Here is a 13,573-nt window from a genome sequence, read left to right on the forward strand (position 1 = left end):
AGTCTAGACAGGATAAAAAGTTACAGAAATAACAAAGTGTGGAGAAAAGGGAGAAAAAACATATAATTAAGCGACTGCTGAAACTACAAGTCAAATGGTCGTCAAATTTTCAATTTTTGTCTGAAAAGAAATATTTCAACTTACCTAAATCGTCAGCGAGCAGATACATGATATGGGGTTTGTCACACAAGCCTGGGAATTAGATGAAAATGATATTTGCAGCTCGGTAAATGAGTGACGGCGACAAAAGAGATGTTACTGCAAATATTTCAGTTAAAACCAATATAAACGCCATTCGTAAAAACATCAAAGACGTCAGTCAACTGAATTATTCTTACATTGTTGAATGCTCACGGACAACAGGAGGACCAATATCACCCGCATGATGGATTTTCTCCGCTGACGGTGTGTAGAATAAGATCTACCGGGGGAAAGAAAAAACAATGAGTGAAACAAAATTTGTTTGAAAAATTCCCCACTGCATAATTAATCATCCTTGTGGAATTAAGTTTCCATCCGGTGATTTTCATTTGCTATAGAATCTGTCAGCAAAGTGATTTCTACCAGAAGTGAACTTTGAAGTATAATCCAAGGCATTGACGGCACTTATTGAACATGCACCTCGTCCGATCAATGGCGTATCTTCTATTTACACACGACGTAGCCCTGTGCAATCATTTGAAAACAAAAACAAAAACGAAACATTGTGTAATCCTCAAATAAGTTTGATTTTAACATATTTTAGTGTAAGAGCAATAGTCTTTTTTTTCAAAACGTATCAGCCAAAGTCATACGCAAAAACTGGGTTTCCGAACGAGAGACTTTCCAAAGTGGACAGTTTCTCTTGGTTCATTCGTACATACCTTCTGCTAGTCTGTGAAGCAGCGAAGGGCGACTGGCAATGGTCTACCTACCTGACGTTGAATCTTCTCTGTGGGGTTCTGAGTTCCCGGAGGAGCTGTGCCGATCTCCTACCTCGACCGCTGTTTAACAACGATCCAGAATCAACTCATTTGCATAAAGTCTGCACAACTCTGCACTTTTTAATTTTTGCTATGATTTGCATACGTGTTTCGACTTCCCCACGCACTGTAAAACGCTGGTAGGTCAGAGACAAAGTACCCTCGTCCTCGAGAAGGAACCTTCTGTCTGATTAACCTTCACAAAGGTGGCCATAAAGACCATATATCAAGTAGACTGGAAAGGTTTACCGTTGACATTCAATCATTCAATGTAATGAACTTGTCCGATACAAGAAATATGGCGACAGTTGACAAGTCAAACAAAAATATTGTATTTGGTGTTGCTTTATACCATGACGTCAATATGCATGTTCATTTATCTACCTTTTTTATTTATTCATGCGTTTGCCAGTGGAGTTTGGTCATGTTCATCGTTTGCTGATTTTTCATCAAAAGGCCGCCAACGGCATATGCATATGTGTATAACTCGATATGCAGTCGCATACGTTAGTTGTTTTTTCATTATTTGCCTCACAGTCGTTGAGAACTCACGTTTTATTCAACCATCACGATGGTGTTACGAACGTGTCGAACACTTTCATTTCTCACCTGTTTATCACCTTCATGGGGTGATGTTTCCAAGACTTACATTTTCATCGTACAGACGGTAAATCTACATGCGAAGTAAATACAAGCAGTTTCAGATTCATCAACGGTGGTCGCGGCACACCTCAATCTTACATACTAAAGATATGCCGTACGCGTTTTGTTTGATTATCTTTTTTTACTGACGTCTCTAAAACCGAGCGTCGTATAATACAATGAGCCGCTTTATCAGCGAAACTAGAAAATCCATTTTTGACAGATTTATTGTGAGTCTTGTGTTCTAAAAATATGCACAACAAATTAGCTCTAGGAACGGAACAAATGATGGTACACCGTTTATTGGGTGATGCCCTTCCCACGTTCTTTTCACTACCGTTCCTGTGTCATACAACCATCGAAGTTAGTGCCATGATAATTACGCAATAACCCCCGCCGCAGGAGGGATCGGCGAGTACTGTATGGAGAGAATTGTACCATAGGGACAGTTGAATGAAAAGTCCGTCCGCAGGGATGCGGGTTGGTGTGTCTTTGTCTCAACACAGTTAAAAAGGTAGACAATGATATGTATTGCCGATAAAGATTGACTCTACCAACCTTTTGGTGTCTTGGTCTTATGTTAGCACTGGTTTTACAAATATTTCTTCACCTTGTCATGCATTTGTTCTTTGGCACTCTCAAGCAAAGTTTTATCACAACATTGCGTCTATTATCTGATGCGTTTGATTGCCCAATGCGCCAAAGCAAGCAAGACTAAGTTATTAATCTGTGGACGATGTCACCAGTCTGAGATTATAACTGCCAAACTGCTACGTACCAAATAGACACTTTCAGATTTTTATTTGTTCTCAGTTAGCAATACCTTTTGATTATTCTCCCAGTCTCCATTCAGTTTTTTTATGGCGCGACAATTACAATTCCTAGAAAAGCACATGAGTCTGACACCTTCAAAGGTGCAAAATAAAAAACAAAGGCATGTAAGGCATATAAAGAAACTCCCGAACACGGATTTGAAGGATATTACCGAGGCTGTTTAACCACGATTAACCATTGTCCACGCAGTCAAAGATTAATCAATGGAAATAATATAACAGCATATATGATGTCAATAACATAAAATGTCTCCACTCTGCCTTCATAAGGATGATGTCATATGCACTTACGCATACTCCAACACTTATATTACTATTATATGGTATACTGAAACATTGATTTAATACACACAGAGGGCTAAGCATTTGAATCTGTAGTCCAAACACACCGTCTAAAAATAATGTGAACTGCAAACTCATTGTTTATTTTTCAGTCAGGTGTGCAAGAATCGTAGACTTGACCCTAAGTTTGTTGGCAGCTAAATATCGAAACAGAGAAATTTGAAGAAATGCACTCCGGAAGACTGTCGCGTTGGTGGTCAGGTGATCTCGAAATTTGAGTAATGTATTTTGGCAGACTGTGACGTAGATCGTGGAGTGGTTGGCTGGCCAGCCTTTATTTACTACAACTTCAGACTACTGAGTACTCCCGAGAACTGGCATGTCAATCTACACGACTCGTTATTCCTCATATAACTACTGGGCTTGTATGTTTGCATGTTTCAAGTGTTCCACATCATTTCAATCAGCCACGAAGAAAGAAGGCGACAAAACATCGACTCAACATGGCGAGTTTGCATTATTTTTTTGGCAGGTGTGAAAGATGAATAGCATTTCCTTTTTAATGCCCATTGTCTTTCAAATTCAAGAAAGCTAAATCGCCACAGGAAGCCAGTATGGAACCAAACTTGCTTGCTGAATCTTTATCCCTTTAAAGCTATTAAATTAAAAGCAACTAACAGTCATTGCTACGAAAAGACAACATCTGCTAACAGTCGGAAAACGTTTTTTTCGGGGCAGGGTGGGGGGTTAGGCACCTTCAGGGGAGCACATCCACCATCGACCAGGCATGAAAGCTCATAATGATTGGCAAATCAGTTATTTTTATCGTAATGGTTAATTAAAGGATAGCATCGGGCCTACAGCTTGTGTTGATTATTATGTCGGCTATATTTGCTATTTCGACATTATTGTCGTTGTGAGCACTTGCATGTGAATACAACTTTTTAGCACTCTCCTACACACTCCCCACGTTTGTAATCACACTCGCCAAATTTACGGAAGGATGGTCCTTCGCTTGCCCTCCAGCGCCTAATCAAACCCCCGTGGTGGTACTGTAAGGGAAATTGGTGTTCCGAAAATTCACGCAAAGGGACGTGTTTTTGTTCGCCACCATTGTTCGCCAAAGAGAAAAAAAGATTCATTTCCAAAAACGAAATGTCCCGTGAAAGGATTAGAGACCAAGCACACGTCAAAGTAAAGCTTGAGCCTCCTATTTTAACGACTTGTTCAAATTAGGGTTAGAAATACAGGAGGTGGGATTTTGTAAGCATTCCAGGAAATGGTATCTTAATATTTTGTGAAAGGAGCATCCATACCTGGCCATCTTTGGAGTGCTTCCGCTGGATATCAAGCTGAAAATTATGCTTTCACAAACACCTCGGGGACGGGGGGAGGGGCGGGAGAATCCAAAAAATTGCCTGATTTTTTCACACCCTCCTAATACATTAAAAGTGCGTTCAAGTGCCCCATTCTGACTTGCTATAATTTACAGGGAAGGCAATTTTTTGGGGGGTTGGGTTGTAAATTTTTTGGCAAGCATTTTTCAAGGGTCATGAAATTTCAAGCATGGCTTTGAGGTACGGTCACCATTTTTTTGCTCACCAGGCAAGATGTGGCCTATATAGTGCTTAATCCATATATATCCAATCATACTACACGGAGTCTATCGGGCAAATTATTAATAATTTTCAATCTATCTGTACATTTATATATGTTTGATAATTTATGTAAATGTTGCAGGCAAAAAGTGCATGTGTGTACAAAAAAGTTTCGAGGGATTTCATCGAAATTGTTGATTTGCTATACATGGGTGTCTATGGGAAAACTATGAACAATATTTTTCCAACATAAAACTAGCAATATCTGTGCATTTATAGATGTTTGTTACTTGATGTAAATGTACTCGATTAGAATAGGATGGTCACAAGTGCATATGTGTACAAGAACTTTGATTTTAGAATTTAATCAAAAATGTGGATCCACTACACATGATAGTCTATGAGAAAAGTGTGAATGATGTTTCTCCAATATAAAACTAGCAATATCTTTGCATTTATAAACGTATGATAATTGGCATAAATGTACTTGATTAGAATAGGATTTTTACAACTCGTGTGTGTACAAGATATTTAATTTTTGAATTTCACCAAAACTCATACAGGATTGATCAATGTACATTGCAGTCTAAGAGAAAACTATGAACAATTTTTCACATACATAAAACTAGCAATGCATTTATGGACGTTTGATAATTGATATAAATGTACTTGATAGAACAGGGCGGTTACAGGTGGACTTGTGTACAAGAAATGTGATTTTGGAATTTCACCGAAAATTGTGGATTCACTATACATTGCAGTCTATGAGATAACTATGAATAATATTTAACAACACTAAACTAGCTAAAGCTTTACTTTTTTAAGTGTTTGACAATTGATAAAAATGTACTTGATTAGAATTGGGTGTTTGAAAGGGAAGGTGTGGACAACAAATATGATATTGGAATGATTTCGTTCTCATGGTAGTCTATGGGTAAACTACTAAATATTTTCCCTAACATTACTTGCTATATCCGTGCATTCATATGTAAATTTTGTTAAATATTGACTTTGGGGATGTTACAGTGGTAAGTTTCTTGATAAACACTAATCGAGCTCTCTGTATAATTACAAGTCAAACTATAATGGAGGTAAACATTACAGCCATCGTGCCTTTTGCGATCGCATATTAACAAAGGTTTGGAAACAGGATGACTGTTCTTACCTGTCAAGAAGACTGAACATAATTAATATAAGCTTAACAGTGTAAAAGGACATAAGCTGCACCTTTCGGCCAATCATGTCTATTTTGTTCTGTGTATCAACTGCAGTTTCTCGTTCTACTCGCAACAGCATGCTAGAATAACATTATTCTGTTTGGCAAATATTATGTATTATGCATTTTATGCATGTGTAAAGACCGTAATCATTGATAACAAATGAATTCTAGTCAGAACTGAAATTTAATGATAGTTAACAAAGGGCAGTTTTTATCATTACTAGCTTGCTTTTACGGTTCCCATGATAAAAGAAAAGATCCTCACAGACACTGTGCTCATCAGATTTGGCTACAAATAGGCGTGATTGTACTTTGTTAATACTACTGGTACAGGTAGTGATAGTTTCCTTCATGAAGTTTCTGCACTCGTCATTTAAAAGGTAACAGCGAAAACCAAAATTCATATTCAATACCTTGGAAGCTAGTTCAAGGACAACTACTAAAGGGCAGGTTCAGAGAACTGTAATAATACATTGTTTCTGAAATAAACTTTTATGCCGAAATTATCATGAAAACATAGAATAAAACTTAGTTCTCCTTTTAGGAAGAGTGGCTCTATTTTATGACAATACAACTTCTTGGTAATTTCTTGTTCTATATCAGCTAAAGTGTCATGTACTCTCTGAACCTTTTCACTCCCATTTTCCTCTGTAGAGGTCCGCCATGATCATGGTGAAAGGATTAAAAGTACATTGCATTACCCAGTGTTAAGCTTCTTGAAATATCCTACATATGTATAAGCAAAAAGGGAATTTTCACCCTAAACCAAAATTAATGTATTGGCAATGTATTTATTTACCTTGTATGATACTGATTATAGGACCTGTATGTATTTTTATACACATGTGTATGCGATGTTGATAAACTTAAGTCTTGGCAAAGTGAATAAAAATCATGCAAAATTGTCAGGAGATACAGCTATCTGTCCCTTAAATACATTAAGCTTAACTCGGGCAAAGAGAATAAAAATCATAAAAAATTGTCAAGAGATACAGCTAACTGTCCCTTAAATACATTAAACTTTACCGCCAAATGAGGGAAAACATACTTTAATACAGTGAGCCAAGCACGGGTTCATAAACACTTCATATGATGGCTGGCAACAGTATGAATGCCCCTGGAGTTTTGATTTACTGCTATTCTGTCTTTGATATGAGTGATTTATTTCAATTAATGTAGAGCAGTTCTGGACATCTGGTTATGCAAAGAAACTTTGAAATACATTCACAGCTGAAAGTACAGTATTCACAATATTAAATTGAAAATTTGAAATTCCTTTATTACAAATGACATGTCAACAATTTCACCAAAACAGAGAAAAACAGAATGCTTTAAATATATTATATATATATATATATATATATATATATATATATATATATATATATATATATATATATATATATATATATATATATATATATATATATATATATCACCCTTTGTTTTACCCTGACTCGGGGTCATATTTTCGAAAGTTTTAGCAGGGGGACTCTGTTATCGGAAGTTGGAATGGGGGATCCAGCCACTTTTGGATGTCTGAAAAAATTTAACCGCCCTCCCTGGCCGAAGAAACTGACTAGTCCCTTAATACACTGTCCTTTATACCATATTATGATCGACTGACTAAAACTCGATAATTACAGCTTCAAAACGTCGATATAAAACAATGAATAACATGCTGCCTGTTGTTTGCCTATAATTTACTCACGACGGACGAGAAGTCGCAGCAAGTGTTAGCGAAACGATGCTGCCGACTCACAGACACTTACGGTATGAATATATTTAGAGCTTATTAATTATTTTAAGGCGAAAATGCTGACGTCGTTGAAGTTGTTATGAATTGGGCGGCACACGTATACTTTCGGGAAAATGTAATAGATTGGATCACCATAATAAACATAGCATCGGAGCAATGGTACCCTGATATTTGTAGGAGAAGTTTTTCTAGGCGGATGTATTAGGTGAAACTGTTTACATCGCAAACGGTAGACATACATTAGCACCCGGTACTCAGAGTCAAATTATTTATAGGAATTGCACGGTGTGTGTATACGTTGTCTGGTTCGTATAGATGTATTACATCAAGGGTAGAGAAAACATTTCCCGAAGTCTTTTAACTGTGAAGGAATATATTGATAAAATACTAAACATAATGTTCAACATTTGGCATATTTTATGGAAGATATATTTTACGATGTCGAAGAACCTTTGACGGAGACTACGTTTCATTTTATCCGTCTCGTTTCGTTTCTCGTTTCTAGAGCTCGAAAGTATGTGAGATCTGAAGAGTTTCAATAATGTAAGTTTGAAGAAGGATACTTTAAAGGAATCAGCGTCGTGGTGTAGGATAAACCGATATGTCCCCAATACTGGCTTCGATGTACGATTTTACAATCTTTCTGAACATGTATAGCTTAACAACAAGGCGATATGGAAGGCTGGAAAGCTGTAGTGTAAATGCCCGCATCGAAAATACTGAAACTATCAGCATAATGACGCATGAGGAAGCGAAGGGAATCAATTTTTGGATCCAGTGCCACGCAAACTTTGTAAGATAAACATGTACTGTGGAACAGATTAACATAACAAGATAGAATATGCATATTTTCTAAATACGGCTAACTAAGGACCTGCTATAGTAATAATATGGAAACCCGTCAAACTACGGTAATGCAAATTAATTGAAAACTAATGCACATTAAAAACGGATACGGATGCACACTTTAACATTATCCCAGAAGAGCATGGAAAAGAGTACTCAACAATTTATTTCGGATAAAAATGTATCGTTATCATGTATAAGAGTTTTTTACACAGTGATAAATGTTCGAATGTGCTCCAATGTATGTATACATTTTAGTTTATTATAAACACGACGTAATTGTGGATCGCCATATGATGCATATTGACAAATGGATCAATACAGTTTTCGGTATTTAATCTTTCCTAATTCCTGCAATTTTCCGTCTTCAACTCGGGATTGAGGATAAAGGTTCCTCTATGACCTAATATAATGAAGTATATCCAAAGTTAGTAAGGTTTTTCTAATTATTAAATTAAGTGCATCGTTCAATGGACAATAATGTCGGTAGTATACAAGCTGTTACCTAGCAAGTCAGCATATTTATGGACAAGGGACCAACAGCAAGAAACCCATGACAATAAGCCCATAACAAGAAACAACCTCTGTTTTTTCATTTTCTGGTTTTGTTTTTTGTTTTTAAATAAAAGTGCCATCGCCATTTACCATTTTAATTTTTTTTCGCTAAGGCAATGATGAAATTGTAAGCTTACTCATAAAGGCGTATTTTAGCGTTGCACATTTGTGCCCGCTTTTTTCTTATGCAATCCAATATTTGTAAAGGCTACCGTTTTCTAGTTTGTTTGCGTACCTATTTACGGCCAAAGATTGAACCAAAAAATATATTGGGAGATTGCCCGCCACAGATTGTGTACCATCTTGCAAATTATCGTACGGTGGCCAAATAAGGCCACAGAAGTAATTTTTATTTCATACCTGTAATTGTTGTACTTCATACCTGCAATTGTTATTTCGTGCCTGTATATTTAGCTCCTAAAGTCGTTTTTGAAAGCAATATTTATCGAATACATCGCTAATTTGTTAGCTTTGAGCAAGATATGCATGCAGGCCTGATAGATATAGACAGGATGTTTACCGTTACCGTTTTGTAGGCAGTTGTAGTCCTGAAAGGGTCGTTTAATTTTGTCCGATTGACACCTTCAGTCAATATGTGACCGAAAAAGGGCGGATTTTATGATCACTCCACATATTTATTGTCCTTACAGCCTTGCTGACAAAGATTTACCAGACATTGCTTGTTAAATGAAAATCGACTGTGAAAATTGTAAAGCATTAATTTAATTTTGTATATTTTTACGTTTATGGTTAAAGCCTTCGGCAGCGAGCAAATTGAGCAATCGCGCATGTAAATTTACACAATCCGCATTATTGAAGTGGCACGTTGGTGTTTCTTTATTAAGTATTCGGCTATATGCACAAACTGAAATTTTTGCCATGCTTTTTCATTAATGATCAACCCATATCTATCTTTAAATGAAATGCTATTAAATGCGCGGCACGCTATTTTGTCTAGCATTGCAGTGGTCAATATGTCCAATTCGCCTGCCGAGCTCTCAAACAGGAGAGACTGCAGCAGTGTCTTTTGTATCGAAAGCAATAGATATACTGAAAAGATTAACATGTAAATCTTGCAGACGGGACTGATGGATTTAGACATTCAGACAGACAGACCGACTGACATATTCACAGTTGATCTCTTTCGTAGGGTGTGGTGGCCCTGAAAGGCGTCTTTTGTTGGGTGAGGGGCACTGAAACTACTCGGTTTTTTCCGAGAACGTTTCATTGTCCCGTTATTCACGTTGGTTCAACGAATATTGGAAGAATTGAGTCTACAGATTTTGAAGAGCTGACAAGTTTTCAAATAATTGAAACCCAAATGATTGTATTTTAATGTAATCCTTGAAACTATAAACACGATAACTCTACCCCAAGGAAGAGTAACCGTGCTATAAAGAGTGATAAAACACGATTGGAACTAATTTGGGAGAATTGGATCTCTATATTTTTCACATTTTTAAAAATGTTAGGTGCCCTACAGCTGAATGTTGCAATATTACAAATTACTCCTAAAACAAGTGTTTTGCTTAAAAAGAAAAGCAGATGAATTTATATTGTTAGATTTAACCGACATTACTTCACTATCCAATTATCCCGAATTAGTTCCAGTCGTGTTTAAATAATAAATTCTAATGTAAAAGTCACGTAATAATCGAGCAATCGTACGAGGCTAATTTGGGATGAGGGTCAAAGTACGGTCAAGCGGACCAAATGTGTGTAGTGGGCACTCGTTGACACCACAGTCAATCCGCAACACGCGTGGGGGACACTGCGTGAGCCTTCTATCGAAACACGTAGGGTGCGTTTGGGCATACCGTTCTCTTAAGGAGAATATCCGACGAGCGAGCTTCCGATGGTTGTTCTTGTTCTTGACGACCAAACAACACAGCCTCGCTTTGGCAGAACTTGGTACAAATGTAATAGTAGTCTCGGCGACCAACTGTCAAGAAGTAGATCCTGTTCCTATAGTGGTAGCGCTATATTTTAATCGTTCATACATTACCCCACATACACATAATATTACGTTGAAGACGTTTGTAGAATTTATCTATATCGACTTGTATCCAGACAAGTTTTTCGTACAATAGCAACTTAGTATTAATATTTTCATTTTCACGCCGCTGGTTGCCGCCACCTTGTTCTTATCTGCTCCCGGATCAGACAAGGGTTGTGTTCTCCGTCCTCGGAACGAAGATCCGCTGAATCGAGTCCGCTCGGCATGTCAGGGCATGGCACAGGTCAGTTAGGCATCATGAGTTATCCTATGAGTATCATAAAAAATAATTACGAATATTAATAAATTATTAATATGAATGTTACAGAATATTAAAACTTTTTTTACAAACAATGTCGTCTACTTTGTGTAAATACCGTCTGGAACCCCATTGTTGTGATAATTATGATTATTAATAAATTACGATTATGATAAATAAAATCATATTTTACACATTGTAATCTGCTTATGTGAACAACCCTCTGGAAATCCTTATATAGTTTCACAATCTATGCTAAAATATACAAGTGACACCATTGCCCAGGTTCAGTCTACGGCAAGACTTACTACACAGTGTCACAGACACAGACACAGTGTCAGGTAGCTCTCGCCTCGCTTTTCCGAAGAGTGCCGACCATGCACCCTTCAGTAGTTTCCGGATTTTCGCCAATTTTTAAGCGAAAGTATGTTCGACAAAGTTTGTGTTATTGTTGTCATGTGGTGCTGAGTGGAATCGGCGTGCTGGCGAAAACAGGAAAGTTTTGAGCTTCGGGAAAGTGAGTTTTACCATTTTAAAAATTCCTCTAACATTTTTATGAATATATAATGAGTGTGTTTCAACCAAATTTGAAAATCTTCTATCGAAACTGTCTGGTTTTACCCAATGGTTTACCGTCAGTCATATCGTCTAGTAAAAGATGGTCATTGAAGGACGTGTTTGTGAAACTGCGGGCGTGTTATGTTTTGATTGGCGTGAAGCAGTGTTTCTGCCCTGAGAGCTCACAAAGTAAGTATGGTTGCTATGTGACCGGCAGCACGATGCCATCTCGTCGTACTTCTTGCATAATCTCGTGCAATTATCAACCACGAACAAAGGTCTCAAAAAAAATCTAACACCTTCGAAGCTCATTTTAATATGAAAAGGCCATAGTCTACAGAGACGACCATGGAACAAAAACCATACCACGTTGCTAGTCTGTTTCTTCTATTTGTCTGTGACAGTGTATACACTGGGGTTTCCAGACGGTATTTACACAAAGTAGACGACATTGTCTGTAAAAACACTTTTAATATTCTGTAACATTCATATTTAATAGTTTATTAATATTCATAATTATTTTTTTGATAATAATAGGAAAAATCATCAAAAATAATGCCTAATCGTCCTGTAGGCATGGTTCTCGTGTTTGTTACGAACGCGACGGTACGCCCAATAGTCATCTGACCCATTTCTAGTCTACCGCTGGCTGCCCTGCTAACGAAAATAGGGTCAGGTATAGGCTATTGTAAGCATGGCCGGCTATCATAATTAATAGTACTGCAGCGATGGCGTTTAATTTATTTCCAAGTTTGAGCTACCTTCGAACTTAGATTTCGTATGCCCATGGAGTCATTTTACCTTCATAGTTTCCCGAACCAACCATCTTATGTCTACATTGAATGAAAAACGAACAATCATTTATTTTTGAGTCATTGCCGTACAAACCAAAGTCATCATGGTCACCAGGTCACGTCTGAGAAAAAAAATCGTAGACGATAATCGTCACAGTAGTCATTTCAACATTGAATACCATCATAGAAGACCGACGGGTGCAAAAAACTTCAACGTTTGGCGTTTTTTCATCTAATTTCCCAGCTTGCCACTTGCACTGTACAGATGTGCTGATCACATTATCTTATCAGGTGACGGTGTCATTAATGTGCAGTCAAAATTCTGACTGAAACATTAGGGAGCGTTCAGTTAGTATGGCCGTGGGTGGGCCGGCAAATTCTTCCCGTGCATCAGTCAGAATAAGTTAACCCCCCACCCATTGCACCAAAAATGTGATTACCCCCTTTTAAGATGACAAAAAGTTGAGTAAAGCTACACACACAAACACCTCTGGAGGTGGGCGATAGAATCCATAAAAGGATGGTCAGATTTTTTCAAATGCCCCCCTAACAAACTCACAGTGTATTCAAAACTCCCCTTGTGACTTGCTGTAATTTTGCAATCCCCGCTCAAAGGGATTGGACAGGAATTAGGTAAAGAAAAATAAAAAGTTTGTTTCTCATCCTAGACATATTCCAAAAATGATGTAGTGACGCGGTTTTTTTTTCTCTCAATTTTTTTTTGTATTCTTCAAGCTACAAGAACGCGCAAAACATGAAAACAACATAGGAATGCACGCAGAGATAAATACACAACAGTGTTGCTTTAGTATTTTTGTATGGAAACAGTTCTGCGGTTTGACTTTTAGTGCTGCAATGCACAGTTTTAGCAGCCTAATATAACAGTGACATATGTGTACAGTTCTGAATGGAATGTTAATGTCAGTTATTTTGTTTACAGCTCTGTTTTATACTAACAGCACTGTGTTATGCATATAAACGCGTATTTTGGCGTTTATCTTTTTCATTGAATTTCCTCATGAGAGGAAAAAAGTTGACCCAGCGGGTTTTAATTGACGTGTGCGAGGATGAAAAACAGATGGGTCGCGGATTTTTTTCGGCGCAAGCATTTTTGAAGTGTCATGAAATTCCACGCATGCCTTTTGGGAGGGTCATCATTTTGGGCGCAACTGTTAGAAGGCAAGATGTGGCTGATATAGTGCTTCGTCCTAAAATATCAAATCATAATACACTGGAGTCTATTGGACAAACTATTAACATTTTCCCATAA

At 37.4% G+C, this 13,573-nt stretch overlaps 1 protein-coding gene across 1 annotated transcript in view; it reads right to left on the reverse strand.

The window, feature by feature from the left end:
- The window catches only part of LOC139147039 (arylsulfatase B-like), a 53,218-nt gene extending 52,202 nt beyond the window's left edge, over nt 1–1,016 (reverse strand). The window contains exons 1-3 of the mRNA XM_070717891.1: nt 915–1,016; nt 339–421; nt 145–192 (exon numbers count right to left, since the gene is read on the reverse strand). Coding sequence (XP_070573992.1) covers nt 145–192; nt 339–384 — 94 coding nt within the window. The 5' untranslated portion in view covers nt 385–421; nt 915–1,016. The remainder of the gene's footprint in view (nt 1–144; nt 193–338; nt 422–914) is intronic.
- Nucleotides 1,017–13,573: the final 12,557 nt, after the last annotated feature.

The sequence above is a fragment of the Ptychodera flava genome, chromosome 13 (assembly GCF_041260155.1).
Source record: "Ptychodera flava strain L36383 chromosome 13, AS_Pfla_20210202, whole genome shotgun sequence".
In the NCBI taxonomy this organism is placed as follows: domain Eukaryota; kingdom Metazoa; phylum Hemichordata; class Enteropneusta; family Ptychoderidae; genus Ptychodera; species Ptychodera flava.